Source organism: Trachurus trachurus (genome assembly GCF_905171665.1).
Source record: "Trachurus trachurus genome assembly, chromosome: 5".
Lineage (NCBI taxonomy): Eukaryota > Metazoa > Chordata > Actinopteri > Carangiformes > Carangidae > Trachurus > Trachurus trachurus.
This window is the reverse complement of record NC_139896.1, coordinates 34,893,568-34,911,247: the sequence shown is the minus strand read 5'-3', so window position 1 is coordinate 34,911,247 and position 17,680 is coordinate 34,893,568. Positions and strand designations below refer to the sequence as shown.

General features: G+C 39.8%; 2 protein-coding genes across 2 annotated transcripts; both read left to right on the top strand.

The window, feature by feature from the left end:
- The first annotated feature begins 167 nt into the window (after positions 1–167).
- Positions 168–12,676, top strand: nfatc2b (nuclear factor of activated T cells 2b). Its single transcript, XM_083971053.1, has 10 exons — positions 168–479; positions 1,281–2,232; positions 2,350–2,521; positions 3,711–3,913; positions 4,283–4,455; positions 4,765–4,905; positions 5,877–5,932; positions 6,253–6,385; positions 9,429–10,061; positions 12,157–12,676. Exons 1-10 carry the CDS (start codon positions 356–358, stop codon positions 12,201–12,203), a joined length of 2,634 nt encoding a protein of 877 aa, XP_083827179.1. The 5' UTR covers positions 168–355; the 3' UTR covers positions 12,204–12,676.
- Positions 12,677–13,165: 489 nt separating this feature from the next.
- Positions 13,166–16,147, top strand: manbal (mannosidase beta like). Its single transcript, XM_083971622.1, has 3 exons — positions 13,166–13,296; positions 14,085–14,268; positions 15,708–16,147. The coding sequence occupies exons 2-3, from the start codon at positions 14,107–14,109 to the stop codon at positions 15,816–15,818; spliced, it is 273 nt and encodes a 90-aa protein (XP_083827748.1). The 5' UTR covers positions 13,166–13,296; positions 14,085–14,106; the 3' UTR covers positions 15,819–16,147.
- Positions 16,148–17,680: the final 1,533 nt, after the last annotated feature.

Here is a 17,680-nt window from a genome sequence, read left to right as displayed (position 1 = left end):
CTTGCTTGACTCATGAAGAAGGAAATGAATTAGCGTGTTGGGAGGTGTTGAACGATCTGAGCTGCACTGTCAGTGCACACACGCACACGCAGGTTGTGCCTGTCACCATCAGCAGAGACAGGAAGCGCCTCTTACCTCTCACTTGTTCATGTCGCGGTGCTGGATGTTTCACTTGAACGGCTGCGAGTGATTAAAACGCATCTTGGGGAAAACAAAAAAAAACATCTCTTTTATCCCGTAGCCTGTACACGGAGCTGATATTAGCTGAAAAAAAGTTTCTTAAAAGTTATTATACAATAGTTATATAATAGTTAAGGTACCGGTCGAGGGGAAAATTGTATATTGAGAGCTGGAGATGACTTCTAGAGGTTTGGGGCTCACCGACAGCATGGGTCAAGACATGCAGGAGGAGTTGGACTTTTCCGACCTGTTCCTGTATAATCCACCCGAAGAGGATTTTCCTGGTGGCTGTGGCAAGGGTATGTGTGTCTGTGTGCAACACTTATTCTGCTTTAGAGAATAATTATAACACCCCCATTTGAATTAGGTCGTTATCAGTTGTGTCTCTGCTTAATCATCGTGCTGTAAAGATGGTGGATGTGTGTTGAGTTTGTATTTAGCTGTAATTAAGTGGCTGAGGGAGTACTTAGCTGTCATGTACTGATGTTACCCTGAAATCCTCCTTTCACCTCCACTTAAAAGGCCAAATCAACCCTCTTCTCTTCCAAATGAGCATCTTTATCTTATAAAACAAGAGTGTGTTTTTCACTGTTTTCACTGTTTAAGAGGAGATTTCTATTCCACCTGCACTCAGCAGCACGTCTCGCTCTACTCCACTTGATGTTTGACCTTTGCCGCTCAGACTTTGATAGTACAAGTCAGGTTTCTCCTCTCTGTGTTCATCTAAAGTTTGAGTTTGATTCATGAAAACCTTTCTGGTCTAATATTTACTTACAGAGGAGTAATAATGAAACCACAATAAAAGACTGTACAGATTAATTATGTTCATTTTGTCTTCTCAAATATTTTAGTTATATTTTTCTTGTGTTCAACTGTTGAACTGAATTGTCTGAACACAAGAACAATATAACTAAAAGACTGTACAATACAGCATGAGATATCTAGTGTCCAGTATATGGAGAATTCATTCATTCATTCAAAGTCAGGATTAATTAGATTTGAATAAACAAATGAAATACTATAGGGGTTAGAGGGGTACTGTGAGGTGGTAGTGCTGTGAACATGACTGCACAAATTCATCTTTCTTTTCATATTGACAGATGATCCAAGTGCTCTCCTTCAGAGTAACAACCAGCCTCCTCTGCTGGTGGTCGACGATCCCACAGCATACGCCTCCAACCAGAACCCCTCCACTCAGTGCACCACCACAGAGATCCTGACAGGGGCCGTGTTTGACTCCTTGGGGTTGACATCGAGGAACATCCCCGCCCCCAGCCCCAGAATTGAGATTACCCCATCAGGCGACTCCCTCAGCTCGCAGACGCTGGAGCTGAGCCCCAACTCCCAAGTCCGTGGAGCTTACAGAGAGTGCGTAAGCCCTGCCAGCAGCAACTCCTCCACAGGATGGCCAGTGGAGTCGTACTCTCCCGTCACATCGCCTTGTGTCTCTCCTTCCAACGGGGCCGGCTATAACGTGGCCTTGTCTGCCTTAGACCTGTGCCCGGGCCTCCAGGGCATCCACACCTCCTCTGCCCATTCCTCTCCAGGAGCCTCGCCTCGCAACAGCGTCACGGATGAGACCTATCTCCTGCCGCAGCACAAGCATGCTACAGCACAACTTCCGCACCAGCGCTCTCGCTCTGCCTCACCGCATGGTAAGCGTGCCTATGACCAGGCCCATTCCTGTCAGGGTGGCACTCCCGTCAAGCAGCGCTCCAGAAGCCCCAGCCCCATCCCATCGCCCCATGAGCAGCTCTACCTCCACCAACAGCTTCAATCCCAGGCTGAGTTTCATGGTCAAGTTCAGACCTCCTCCTCCTCCTCATGCCTGGAGGAGGACTGGGCCTCTGGTCTATCCAGAGCGGTGCCGTCCGTAGCGGGGCGAATTGCACATGAGCAGGCCCAGAGACAGGACTGTGCATATGGGCAGCTTTATGACTGGCCCATTGAGCAGGAGAGGATTGGCAGAGCTGGACATGAGCTCAAGTCTGAGGCCATATATATGGTCCCATCTGTGTGGCCTCCACATCAGGTCCATCACGCACCATTCAGGTGCGTTGTTTGTCTTGTTTCATGACTTACAGACAACTTATGTCTTTCTAATTATTTTTTTGTCATTTTCTACATATTTCTACAATTTTTGTTGAATTCTCTCTGCCTTTTCCCCAGTCGTCTCTCTGTGGCCACACTTCCCTCTTTAGAGTGGCCACTGCCCAGTCAAACTGGTCAATATGAACTACTGATCCAGGAGCAGCCCAGATCTCACCACAGAGCTCACTATGAAACTGAAGGCAGCCGAGGAGCTGTCAAGACTCCTAAAGGGGGGCACCCAGAAGTTCAGGTACTTTTTTTTGTTTCTTTGAGGGCGTGAGGGTTGCGTGAGACGTGTGAATGCAAGGGAGGAAACAGAAAAAAAAGTTTACCTTCACTTCTCATCTTTCATTACTGTCAGCGCTGTGGGATAGAAGAGTATGAGTGGGAGTAAGAGGTTGTAAATGTGGAGTGGTATTTCCTGGATAAAGTGTTTATGTAAAGGCGACAGTCATGCAAATGAATGAAAGAGTCATGTGTCATAATCACATCACTGCTCACACAGGGATCATTTATTAAAGATACATATTGTTTAATCTCCCATACACCAATATACACCAATAATCACAATTAAGCTATATTTACATGCCATACAGACATTGCTGCATTGATCTGCTTTATACACTATACACACAGTTAATTAATAAGCTGCTACTGCTGGTTTGCCAGGCACTGCTGTGTAAATGGGCCATGCAAAGCAGTGTTCTTGCCATGCCAGTTAGACAGTGACCTGTCGAATCAAACCCACAGGAAGAAGGGATTTCCTCCACAGTCAGGCACATTGACAGTACGGTAGTTCATTTAAAGGGATAGTAGCATTTTTTTGAGTGGGGTTGTATGATCTACAAATAGCCCCTAAGTACTTTAATTGCAGTAGAAGACTCTCTGCACTCCTCCCGTTAGCAACGCCAGCCCATATAGCCCTGCCCAGAGATTTACAACATACAGTGTTGTGAACAGACCCAAAGAAACAGCCTATTATCGCGGCCTAAAAGAGGTTTTACCTGAAAAAAAAAACACAGTTCCATTGTTCGCTATAATATAATTTTTTCCAGCCGCTCAAAGTGCAGGAAAAACACAGTTTTTATTTGGACCTAACCAACTGCTGATCGGCGGGCGCTAACCCTGGACGGGAGGGATAAGTGAGTTGGTTAGGTCCAAATAAAAAAGTGTTTTTCATGCACTTTGAAGGGCTGGAAAAAATTATATTATAGCGAACAATGGAACTGTGTATTTTTTTTTCAGGTAAAACCTCTTTTAGTAATCTCTGGGCAGGGCTATGGGCTGGCGTTGCTAACGGGAGGAGTGTAGAGAGTCTTCTACTGCAATTACTGTAAAGTACTTAGGGGCTATTTGTAGATCATACAACCCCACTTAAAATGCTACTATCCCTTTAATTTACTGTGATTAAGGTTATTGCCTTTTGTTGCCCCCGCCAGCTCTTTGGCTACGAAGGCGCCGTCCCTCTGATGCTGCAGGTCTTCATAGGGACGGCAGACGAAAGGCTCCTGAAACCCCACGCCTTCTACCAGGCCCACCGCATCACAGGGAAGACCGTCACCACACCGAGTATGGAGAGGATGATGAGCGGGACCAAAGTGTTGGAGATCCCGCTTGAGCCAAAGAACCACATGAGAGTGGTGTGAGTAAAACAGAGATGGTGTGGGTTTACATGTTCATCAAAAATAAGTCACTGAGCCGCTCTGAACACGGTCACGTACTGTTTGGCCTTGTGCAGATTGAGCAATCTTCAGTCAGCGCTGCGGTATTTTTTGCATTTCGTCTCCAGGAGTTTAAGATGCTGAGATACAGTAAACTCAGCTGTCAGGCATTTTTCTTTGAAGTTTCCATCTATTAAGTTTAACTGTGTATAAATTGCTCTTTATACTTTCATATCCATGGTAGGTATTGCTGCAACATAGACAAAACTGCTACTATGATAGAAAAAGTTCTTCATAAATGACCAATCAAGGAGACAGTACTTTATGTACTGCTTCATCTCACTTTACAGGATCGACTGTGTGGGGATCCTGAAACTGAGAAACGCGGACATCGAACTGAGGAACGGTGAGACAGACATTGGACGAAAAAACACTCGTGTGCGTTTGGTGTTTCGTGTCCATATCCCTCAACCTGGAGGACAGCTCGTGTCTCTTCAAGCTTCCTCTGATCCCATTGAATGCTGTAAGGAGCCTTTAATTTGTCCTAAACTGAATTTTGTTTCCTATGATTCATTTGGTGAAGTTTGATCCAGTTATTTATGCCACTGTTGCTATTTGCCTCTTCGGTCTAAAACTGCATAGATTTTTCCGTAAAACAAAAAAGTTGCAAAGGCCAGCTTTATTATGCATGTTCCCCAGGCTATACTAGTCAACACAGCAAATCTTTTGATTTTGATCATCATTGAGTGGCCAAATGTCCTGTTCCTTCCAGATGTTTTCTTACTCCTGCTTGGTTACGTACTCACACAGCAATGTGCTACTGTTTCCTCAGCTCAACGCTCAGCAATGGAGCTCCCAGCAGTGGAGAGGCAGGACCTGGACCGCTGCTCAGTACTTGGTGGTCACCAGATGGTCCTCACTGGACAAAATTTCACACCTGACTCCAAGGTGATATTCTCTGAGAAGACACAAGGTGAGGAAACCAAACTGACCAAGTGATGTTAGCCCACAGCTCTCATGTCAGTGAGAGTGATTATTACTGTGATTAAAATAGACTAATATTTTGTACACCCACTTACCTCCGTATATCCTACTCGAGTCCATTTTCCTACTCGTATTTATATCCTTTGCATTATTTGCATATCAACCAGGCAACAACAGCTCCCCTTTCAGTGACGCACATCTTCCACCAACCCCCACAGTTAAATCCGACAAAATCAACCATAACCTAAAAAACTTTTACTGCCTCACAGGAGCAAACAATTTGTATTTATTACCATGTGGAAATTTCTCACCTCGTCACTGCACCATCTGCCCACACACAATTGTTGGTTTACATGGTTTGAGAGCACGATGGGTACAGTTGTCTGCATGTAAAAAGAAGCCTCCCTGTTGCTTGGTGCGGGGTTTTATGCAACAGGATGTGGTTCGACAGACTGATAAAGATTCAGGCCCAGAGCAGAGGCTTTGTTTTTTTTTGTAAGCGTGGGTAGAAAACAGAAACATCAAGTAAAAAGTGGGGTGGGAGTGAAACATTAAACCAGACATAAAAGAGACACCAGTTTTCCACTGTCTTTGTATGTAAGTGTTCTCATTCTATACATTAAATTAAAAGGCGTATTGATGTCGTACAGATGCATTATGTACTCGATCAAATACGCATTTTATGTCTTGATGTTTTCCATGATGTGCATTTGCTTTCTTTGCATTTGCTAGGCACATAATCTGCAGTGCAAACTTGACGGTTTTATGGATCAAACAAACAATATGCAGGGCAAACAAACCATTTTCAGTCTTTAAACTATGCTAAATTACATTAAATTAAGCTAAGATAAGATAATCTCATCAAGGCATCTACATTTCTTTTCAGACATGCAACAAAATGTCAAACTATTAAACTTCCGCTGCTTCAATATTTACACTCTGTATTCCCTCTGCTTTCAGATGGGAAGCAAATCTGGGAGGTGGAGGCCACCGTTGACAGAGACAAAACTCAAGCTGTGAGTAGATTTCCTCTTACCTGTACTAACAAAGGAATTCAGGCAATAACATACTCTACAGAGTCAATGTTACACTTTTTTTTTGTCAAATCAACATTGTTTTAAATAAAATTCACACGCAGTCAAAACAGAAAGCAAAACACAAAGTCTAGGAACACACTTAAACACTTTCTGTCTACCACCACTTCACCATGTTCAAAGTGATATTTTTAGTGCAGATTTTTATCTGAAACTCAAAAAGGAGACATCTGGGGCAGGCCCCACCCCCCTATTGCTACATGAGAGTTTCTCTGATGTTTTTGTCTTCTATGTTGCAATAGAACATGCTGTATGTTGAGATCCCCCGGTATCGTGATCAGACCATTTGCCACCAAGCCAAAGTCAACTTCTATGTCATCAACGGGAAGAAGAAACGCAGTCAGCCTCAGCACTTCATCTACACTCCTGAGATAGGTATATGTCTGTTTACTCAATACAGCAGGACACTGAGAAGCTCAAATGGTGGGAAGGTGGAGAACATCTTGGCTGGTGTTGTGAGGAAATATTGTTGTCAACTCTGACAACTGAAATATCATGCTGAGAGACTTACTAAACTTAAATGAAACCTCAAACTGGTTATGAAGTTGAGGCTAATGTGTCCATACCCTTTGTTACGTAATAAGGAGGAGAAGGTTGGTGATTTCATCTACGTATTGGGCAAGATACTGTACACCAAATTCCCTCATGCATCATCAAGTGTGTGAATGTGTGTGTATGGTAGAAAAAGTGCTGTGTGGATGTGTGAATGTGACTGGTAGTAGAAATTGCTCTGAGTGGTTGTTGAAACTAGATTGAGTAAACACTACAGGAAACTGCAACATTACAGTAAATCAGATTAAACCTGAGCTCAATATGATTAAAACCAGCAAACCGACGTCAGTCTGGCTGTGATCTTCATTTTTAACTGATGTTCTAATTATTTTCATAGGAAATCAGTCCCAATCTCAAGAAATCGATCATTCAGTTGCTGTTTGCAATTAACCACATCCACAACAAATGCAACATGTGGGTTGGTTGAGTTGGCAACTCTCACTTCTAAAGGGAAAAACCTTGTATTTCATAAGCTCTCTTTATCTGCATGTGATACTCATATCTACAAAAAAAACAAAAAAAAACACACTGTTAAGCACTTTTCAAAAAAGCATTTCAGGAAACACAAACCTGGGTTAAAAAGGGTGATCAAAGAGAGGTCATTAAAGTATAAATTAAAGTTGTTCCAGGATTAAATAAACAATACAGTTTTTCTCAGTCGCTTTGGTACATTTCTCGAATCATCCTCGACATTTGCAAAACAGTAAGTGCATTTCTCTAAACAATTCATACAAATAGCAGAACACCATAGCCTGACAAACCAGACTATATCACTAAAATGTCTAGTCTGGCAACGACCGGTAGACCTCGGCCCAATCCAGGGGGCGGGATGAAGGCTGTCTTTCAAACTGCCTCTGCACGCAATAGGGTAGCGCTACGACCAATCAGAGCAAAGAGCAGGATGATGTAGTCAGAGCGGAGCAAGCTGGTAGATTAAACTTTTCCCATATCCCATCGGCAAAACACCAAATACATCCTTCTTCCAAATGAACGACTTCAGTGCAGTTTCTTGCTCAACTTTTAAAGAAAATGACAAGTTTAATTCTTTCAAAGTTGATGCCAACGCAGATTCAAACGATTCCTTTGCCAAAGCCATCTTGTCATGTTTTTCACCGTCGCAAGTATGTCGTCATCGCGTTAAGCCTGCCCAACAACTGTCTAAACAGATAGAGCGCTGTGATTGGTGAACACAAACAGTGTTCGAGACTCAAAAAGTTCCTATGGCTCGTTTCTAGACGGACCTGCTGAGCAAATAGATTTGCTACCGCTAGGGTGCATCTAGATTTCTAGGCTAAGAACACCATGGATTACCTGCAAAAGCCAGTCACTTGCTCAAAATCCTTAGTTCATCCCTCAAAAGTAAATACCTGCATCTGTGTCACTGAACATGTCAGTGCCATCAGAATGACAAGTCCTTGTGTACTCTGGAGGGATGTTCTGATGTAAACTATGGCTAAAGTTCTGATGACACATTAGTGTATGTGGGAGATTGATTGCAAGAGACTGGACAAGATTCAATTTTACATTTTTACTGTTTGTACTGTAATTTGTTGACCATGTCATTGTGATAGAGAAAGGAAAAGACAGCAATGCATTAGCACAAAGAAAAAAACACAAGTCGAAATGTGAACGTAGAACGTGTACATCTCCTTAGGGAAAACTGTACAGTACATGCAGTGCTGTAGTCCTATTCCTTGTCCTTCCATTGTCAGACATTGTAACATTGTGTTGTGCTCCGGCAATTTACAGTATATACTTGCCAGTTGATGGTCTATGAGATGCACCTTTGAGCTATTTCATTCATTCATTATACACTAATACATTTTGATCAACATCACATAAGCAATTGATAATGTAGGAAACAGAGAGAAAGCATTTGCAACTTGTTCAAATGAGAAACTGCTTTTTTGATGTGCACAAGTGACACAATGATGTGAAAATTGAACAAGTAGTTTTGAGAATTTCAATTCTGATCTGAGAAATGTACCAAAGTGACTGAGAAAAACTGTAAAGTATTGAATGGATTGCCATCAAACTTCACAATTCTAATGACTTTGGTGAGTCCCTGATTTTCCTTAAGAGCCAGCAGGTCCAAATTCAGTTGCTCAGGGCTTTGGTTTTTGGCTAGATACCTATAAAACCTGAGCCTCAGCTTTTGTACTGTATTGTCAGTGCTAATCACTATACCTGCTAAATATCATCATGTTATCATTGTCAGGTTATGTTACCTAGATAGATAGATAGATAGATAGATAGATAGATAGATAGATAGATAGATAGATAGATAGATAGATAGATAGATAGATAGATAGATAGATAGATAGATAGATAGATAGATAGATAGATAGATAGATAGATAGATAGATAGATAGATAGATAGATAGATTACATCAAGATGTATTGCACAATGAAATTACGTTTACATTAGGCCATAATAAAATAATACATACAAATACTGTAATAAAAAACAGGTTGGAAGAAATAGTACAAAAATATATAAATACTAAATGAGTACAAGTACAAATGTAGATGTGTGGAATAGGTATAATAAATAAGATAACATAAAAAAATTGAATTAAATTTCAAAATGTTGCTGCATACTGCACTGCATTGTGTGATTGCACAGTGTGGCTGGGATCTACTCAGCACATTGTGGTGTGTGATGTGTGAAGTGTGATGTGTGTGTTTATTTTTGTGTGTTCAGCAGTCTGCTGGCGGTTGGGTAGAAGCTGACACAGAACCTGACAGTTTAGGGTTAGGGGTGGGGTGGAGTTAGGGTTCTTGCAGTCTCCACAAGGTGCTGATGATAGACAGGGTCTGATCTGTCATGAGAGATCATTTTTTTGTCTTTTTTTTTTTTTTTCAGCCATTAAAGCCGAGCCAGCGGATGACTACCAGTTGAATACATATGGATACTCAGATAATCTGGCCCTGACTGGCCTATCAATGAAGTCACTCTATCACCATCACCTGGAGCAGGAAAACAACCTTCAAGCCTTGAGTGCTTCTCCAACACTGTATCATCTAGCCACTGCAGAGCCCAGAGCCTGCATGTTGACACCTAATCCACCCGACGACCAAACAGTCTACTACCAGTCCAGAGCCGGCACTATGATCAACAGTCCCGTCCTGTACCACACTGCAAACCAACATTACAGTGGCAGTAGTACTACCCTTCTTGGTGGTTCCCCATTGGCTTCCCACCTCGCCTCCACTCCCAGTCAGTGTGTCGGTGCCAGAGCCCCCGTGGCCAAAGTGAGCGAAGGGCCTCAGGTTGGTGATTCATTTGAGGCCTGTTTGGTGTCGAATTATCAGAGTTTTATGCAGACGACGCTGCCACTGGGAAAGTCGCCGCCTTCGAGACACATCCAAGGTCAAGGTCAAGTTCAAGGAAAGGTCGTATGCCGGATAGAACCAAGTAGAGGAAACTATGAGGAACGGGCTCCAGAAAGGGTCACAGTCAAACAAGAGAACCTCAGCTATACCCACCTGGAGGACGGTGAGTACAACTTTAACATATTAACTGTTGAAATGCAAATTTTCAAAGGTCGTCTGAATCAACTCTGTCCGTCATACCTCTCTGAGAGAACCAACAGTATAGTACACTACAGAAATAAAATTTAATTTTTTTACTAATATTTTTCATCTGAAATATGCTCTATTGCAGATAGTATTAATATACCTAGACAGAGTAAACAGTCTGGCTGCAGAGCGAGCAAATCTCACCTTTCTAACCTGTTAGAAAAGGCCAGTTTGAACTATGAGGAAAAGTGTGAAAATGTCAAGTAGGTATATAAACAAAACAAAAAATGTCTACACCCCTTAATTTGTTTGTATGACCAATAAGATAACATTATAATCAAAATAAATAATACAAACAAAATAATCAGCAATAAATTCACATTTCTGTAAGTCAGTCAGTCACACAGGGTTTGAATGTACGGTTGAGTGTATTGGTTTCCAATGGATTTGTTTGATTTCCTGGTTTATCTTATTTGATTTTGCTCAAATGTTTGGCTGACACTTGAAAATGGGAGAATACACTACTTAGAAACATCTAAAAATAACAGGAATTACAATGAAATGTAGAAACCTGGGGCAAAGGTATTTGTGGTCCGGTCTGCAAATGCATACAAGCATGCTGCAACTGTTTGCTTGCAAATCCCGCCTTGTGGTTTACGGTTGGGCCTTTCTATCCACTTTCCTGTCTGTTTCAGTATGACTCTCACTCTATCACACACATGTAAACACTCACACTTGCAGAAGTTTCGCATCTACAGTAATAGAAATGTGAGCAAAATTCCCTTTAATTCTCAAGTATCTGAAGTTAGTACTCTTATTAACTTCAGAGAAGAAAGGAGCAACATCAGCAGCATGAAGTGAGAGACCAAGCAATCTACAACCAACCTCACTGTTCACTGTGGTGGAAAGTTTCTGTTTACAACTCTGTGATGGAAGACAGAAACAGGAAGTGTACTCTATAGGCAAATATATGCAGACACACCTGTGGCAAAGAAGGAAAAGAAGACGAAAGAAAGTAACAATGACCTTTTGTTTTGCCGGGGTGGTAGTGAGAGTTTGGTAAATGGACAATCTCTTTTGCTGAACATCAGAAGCAGATAAACCAAAATACACTATTGTGTTTGTGTCTTATTTTCCTGAAGTCATTGTTTCTTCAGTTTATATGTAATATGTAATATGTAATAATACCGTAGTATTAATAATGTTTTAGTTTTTCTGATAAAAGATTGTTGAAAATGTATTGGTGTTGTTGATAATCTGTGTAGAGAGATGTTTAGAGACATCTTGTGGCCATTGATGTAATTGCAATATTTCACAACATCAATGCTGAGATTGCAAGATATCTTTAGACGGATTTATGTGTAAAATTAGAAAATGTCAGGGGACACCGTGGTGGTTTTGCCTTCTAAGGCGCCAACCACAAACCTCAAAGTTCCCAGTGGTTTGAGCCTCGGTGGGCACCCCATCTCACTCCACCCCCCTCATTTCCTGTCATCACTCGGCAGCCAAGCTTCACAAACGAGAATGAAATGACCCCCAAAAACCAGATTTTAATTGCAAACGAGAATTAGTGCCTCGTGGTTGTATTCCTCTGACTAAGTTACATCCAAGATACTGTGTTCAAAAGGAACATGCATCCCATAAGACATTTAAGAGATTGTAAATATAAAACAAATACATTTGAAACCTTCAGATCCAGAATAACTTTTTTTACTAGGAGCACTAGTGGCCCCTAGGGGCGCACACCGTAAATTGACTAGCAAAGTAAATATTCACATTTCCTTTTTTTCATGATCCTCACACACATTTGCCTACACCCTGTGATGACAGATTTCAGATTCTTTGAGTCGCCCCTTCTACATTTCACCAGCGTTAAAGGGAAAAAAAACCCAGCAAATTTACTGGTTGCACATGTGCAAGTGGATGAAAAATGTACTTGCGCTGTCTCAAATTCTAGGAGCAGTCTGGAGCCCTGTCATGACAGATTTCATTTAAAATAATCTTGTTTTTGTTTTGTTTCTACATCTACACTGTTGTGAAGTTGCTCATCACTTATTTTGAATGTTTTGCAGTGAACGACATCATAAGAAGGGACCTGAGAGGCCACAACGGAGAGTGAACCTGGAGGCCGACAGAAGCCCTATTGTCCATCCCATTCAAAGATGAAGCTGTAAACATAATCTTTAGATTTATAAATCTCAAATCCTTTTTGTCTCAGAGGAAGCTTTCACTTGTAAGACTTTTAAAGAAAAAAGATGTGACCAAATTGGTGGAAAAATTTTAAGGCAAACAATAGAAACTAATCTATCAGGGGTTTTGTCTTATTTTATTTCAAGATTACATCATGTTTCTGTGAAACTTTCAGTGTCCAGTCTCAGTCCTCAGCTACAACTTTTTACATAAAAATAAGTCATCTCTCTGTTCCTTTCTTACATTCATTATTGTCAGACAGTTTAGCTTTAGCCAAGATGGCAAGGCAAGGCAAGGCAATTTTATTTGTATAGCCCGTTTTTACAAACAGTTTGTCTCATTTGATTTTATACCTACTATATACTGTATGTTTTTAATGTGTTTTTATTTTAACCTGTTTGACTTCTCTCTGTTCATATATTTGTACAAGACTCCTTGTAAGCATGTATAAAATATTTTATTAAAAAAAATAAAATTTGTTTGTATGAGCCAGTGTGTTTGTTCAAATACTCAAATACTATTGGTTTTAGATTATATCAATCAATTCACATTTAAATTTGTTTTTATTAATTTAAATGTATGAATGTGTCAGTAAGGAAAATCTTTAGGCTATTGAAAAAATATGATAATAAACCATACGATAGTTAAGAAAAATGATGATAATCAAAAATATCAAGAGCTTTTAAGTAGCCTAAACATAATATATGATAAAATCACTTTTTTTTCCTATTGATGTCAGAATGTAGTGGTTCAACATGAACTTTAGGGGGCGACATTTTCAAACACATCACTCACCGGTCTGTCGAAACGGGTCATAGATTGATGATGTCACTTCCGGAAGGCAGAGGGAACGTTTCCCCCTCTTTGTTGGCTACATCCTAATACATCCATGGCTACATCTCATAAACATTTAGAAGGATAGCTTATCAGTTATCGCAGTCTTATATTTATTTTTTTCCCTTGTTTGTTGTAACGGTTGCATTCCTGTAACGAGGAGGGACAGCGACACATTCCCGCCACTGGTAAGGTTTTCTTCCACACAGAAACTAAAGGTCGCAACATTACAGCTGATGTTACCGAGCTCAGATCTCTGTGTTGGAAACTGTACAGTATCACCCTGTGTTGTCTCCGTTTTAACGATAACACGTAGCCTAGGAGGCAATCTGTCAAATTCATGACAACAGAATAATGTGTACTTTGTTGCAATATTGATTGTTTTAAACTAGTAATAGGAAGTGGAGCTGCAATAGGCTAGTATTGCAAGATAATTAAAAGGATATAGCCTCTCATTGCAGCTTGATAATCGTTTAGTTTGGTCCAGTTTTCATTCAAATATTAGTTGGCTGGTTATAGTTTCTCAGATGTTAGAAGAAACATCTGTGAAAGTTACATAAAGCATGCTCTGTGTATCCATTATTATCATTAATGTACAATTTTAACGTGACCCTAACAATTTTTTAAACCATTTTGAGCCATGGAAAAAACTGTCAGTCTATTGCTGACAAAATAACCTGCAGTTATTTCAATCAAGTAGGCTAATTATTTAGGCAATGTAAATAAAGATTGTCATTGTCACATCTAGGCTTTCGTATTTGTATGTGATAGTATTTGCAATATTTTTTTAACTCACATGGAAGTTTATTCAGCTGTGTATGTATTTGGTTATATTTAATCTCTCAATTTCTTGAGGAAAACAAGGTATTCATTGCACATCGGAGAAAGGTACTAAGAGCATTTAGTGACCCGAAGAGATCCCCTCAATGACCCTTCTATTCCACTTTTTGTAATCCTGTGCTTGTTGTTCACACAGGGACCAGCAGATCAATCAGCCAATGGATAGCATCATGTCTGCTGACCTGGATCTGTCCCCTCCAGAGGTGCCTGAGCCCACCTTTCTGGAGAGCCTGCTACGCTACGGGCTGTTTCTGGGTGCCATCTTCCAGCTCATCTGCATCCTGGCTGTCATCTTCCCCACATCAAAGGGGCATGAACATGTAGGTAGACAGACACCAAGAGGAGGAGAGGTGTGGGCAGTGTGCTCAAGTCTGTTTCTCTTTGAACTGTGTTTTCCCAGATGATTTAATTTTTATCTCTTGCAATATTACAAAGTGCTTCTATGAAGTGTTTGCTTTGATGCATTTGCCAATTTTATGTTATTGTTTTAAATTTGAGTTTCTCTGTTGAATTACTTTCTTTCAGTTGTATATTTTATGAGATTTTGCACCTTTTTTGATAGATTATATCAGAGAGATAAGGAATAATGTGAAAAAAAACAAAATGTTGCAGTAAAGGACAATTGGAATTGGAATACATCTTCAAAACACATTAGTTGCTCTCCTCATGTCCAATTCATTCTTCCATTAGGAAAAAAATGGCTGATAATCAGAAGACTGCTGTCATCGACTCATAGATTTGAGCCACAGGCTTTAGGTGTGGAACTAAGATAGTAGTCAATTTGAAAACTGTATTCAGACTCTTTGTTTATGAATGCTTCATTTTCCCTCAGTATGGCAACATGAGTTTGAGTTGATTGCTTTAACTCAAGAGGACATCACATTTATAACTCCATCAGGTTCACATACTAGGGTTCTAGTCTTTAGTGAATGCAAGTGGCTGGTGTTTTATCAGACACATATAACACCATTGTTAAATACAACGTGCAAAGTTTATAATTCATTTAGAATTCCTTTAGTTGGTGCTTAAATTTGATGTTTAAAAAACATGTGCACGGTGGCCTGACAGTTGACGGAATCTGAAAAATTTCTATCTCAAATACAGAGACAAGAGACATCCATCAGAAAGAATGGTGCTGAGTATCTTATTCTTGAAGACAGAGCCACTAAAGATCTACTTTCTCAATCTCTACACTAACAACTGTCAGGAGAGATTATTTATAGACGAGAGCAATTAAATCCACTTTCTAATTATTCTATTTTCAGACATTGTCATCAGATGCACTGATTACTCTCCACAGTATGTCGCTATTTCATCCTTTACATTATCCTGCTGTCATTCGTTCCTGCTGGAACAATAGGAAAGATTGCACTTGCAGAAACACTGCTGAGACACAGAAAGTGCTGAAACACACTTTTGTTTGGTGCGTGTGTGTCCAAAAGTTCTGGGAATTTAATTTAACTGTCCATTTAATTCAGATTAATTAGACACTGAGATAGCTGAAAAAGTGAAATGTTATATTAACTCTTATCATAAATTACCAACATCCTATGTGCAAACACAGTGATGATGGAAAATAATACTAAATACTGTACACTTAATGTCAGTGAGCAAACACGTAGGCTATTCCAAATACATCCTCAAAACACACTATCGAACCATGCTTAGCAGTCATGTGTTTTCACAACACGTTTCAATGACTCAGGAGATTTCTTTTGAAATTGCAGGGTGTCATTTGCTTCATGTGTTTGCTCTACAGGAGGACACTGAATCCACTGATGGCAAGCCCGCTGAACAGATGAAGAAAACTAAAGGACCAGCACCTCAGATTCGACAGAAACCAAAGAAAGAGAGCAAAAAGAAGCGATAGACAGCTCTGTATGTGTACTTGTTACCTGCTTGTGTGAATGTGTGTATAATTATCAGCGACATGCGACAGTCAACATTTTCAAATAGCCATACAGTAATCACTACAGTTACATGAAACACTATTCTTTGAATTTGAGGCACTCAAGAATGACCATGACCTGTGTCCTATTCTCTTTCAACGCAGTATTACAAGAACCAATTTCCCACGGTATTTGCTGACTGTCACATATTTTATTGGATGTATGTTTTGCATTTATTTTCTTTTATAATGAAATATCAATTCATTCAATTGTATTTGGATTACAATTAAAAGCATTATGCAGTCATTCACCCAGTTGTTAATATTCATTGGTAAATTTCAGTTTGGCTTATCGTGTCTCATGTAGGCTACTCCTTTTGTAAGGCAGGGTATAATATCTCCCTTGCTACAGTTTGGCACTAGAATAGCCACTGTTAATGCAGGTAAGGAATATGTCATTTCATTTGTTTACATGAATACAATATTCAGACACAATTGACAACACACAGATCATGTAAGGATTAATTAAAAAGATAAGAGTAAACCAACTGAGTTGGTCTGAGTTACATTTTAGGTCTATGCTTGTATTGTAGGAATGTTAACAATTGATCTACTCATTCATGTTATTGTGGCCAATATAGATATATTAACGCATTATCTGGGTTCAGTAACAAGTACTGTAGGTGGAAACGTTGCATTCAACACTAAAACATATATCTAAAATGTTTTATCATATTTCACATTTGATTGGTACAATTCACAAAAAAACTTAACAATTTTGTTAGGGTAGACTAGGTTAGACCAAACATTTGGATACATGACCTTAAATTTGAGGTAGGCCTATCTAGACAAATTAATTAGTCAAAAAGGAATCCTCAGATAATGAAATGGGGTAATCATTAGTTCACGCTGCTAATTTTTACGAGAACAGATGACACTTTACACTGCTAATACTTAATAATAATAAGACTTTATTAAAGACACAATCCAGAGGTCCATAGTGACTAAAAGTACATAAAAGACAGACAATAAAAACAACAATGCAACAATACAATGTAAAACAAACATCGATCACAATATAGCCATCATTATCAACCAGATATAGTCCCAGAGTGACAGACATCAGCCCTCACGTACAGACTGGAGGCCAGTGGCTCCACAGTCTTGAAGAGAACTGTAACGAGCTCTTTCTGTCTGTTATATTTGTCTAAAATTTCTTTCAAGGCAAAAATGCACATGTCAGTGCCATGTTTCTGTTTAACTTTTGATAGGCTACTGGCTAATGCAATTGGTCTGTAGTTCTCCAAACTGTTTAAATTTGCCTGCTTTGTTTTAACTAGGCACTAATAAAACAGACAGCATAGAGTCAGGCAGGGTTCCATGACTGAGTAAACCTGCCAGCAAGTGCTTGCATATTTTAGATGTCCAGCAGTTACCTTATCAGCTCCATATGATTTATTATCATCTAATCCTAAAATTGCAGAGTGAACCTCTTCTAAATTAATAACTATGTTCACATCTGTATCAGCAGTAGCCTACCCACTTCAAATTGATTAATTCTAACACAATTAAACAATTCAAAGTAATTTGTTGTCTCCACATCTGGGATATTTGATCAGAATCACTAATCCCTTAATGTTCTATGGTAAAGTCATATTGCAACATTCATACATTTCCAAAAAAACATGAACACTGTTGTTTTGCAACTTCTTAGCCAGTGAGTCAGATCTCATAGACGTCTCATGTTTTTAAATAAATCGAAGGGCATTTGACTTAATTTCGACTTAAAATAAGATAATTGGTATCATTAGAAATAACTTCAAAGTAACTGCGACGTGCGTGTC

Excerpts from the sequence above, each read along its gene's own strand:
- manbal (XM_083971622.1), top strand. The coding sequence starts at position 14,107 with ATGGATAGCATCATGTCTGCTGACCTGGATCTGTCCCCTCCAGAGGTG. Across the intron at positions 14,269-15,707 it reads CATCAAAGGGGCATGAACAT|GAGGACACTGAATCCACTGA; the intron begins GTAGGTAGACAG and ends TTTGCTCTACAG.
- nfatc2b (XM_083971053.1), top strand. The coding sequence starts at position 356 with ATGACTTCTAGAGGTTTGGGGCTCACCGACAGCATGGGTCAAGACATG. Across the intron at positions 480-1,280 it reads TCCTGGTGGCTGTGGCAAGG|ATGATCCAAGTGCTCTCCTT; the intron begins GTATGTGTGTCT and ends TCATATTGACAG. Across the intron at positions 6,386-9,428 it reads CATCTACACTCCTGAGATAG|CCATTAAAGCCGAGCCAGCG; the intron begins GTATATGTCTGT and ends TTTTTTTTTCAG.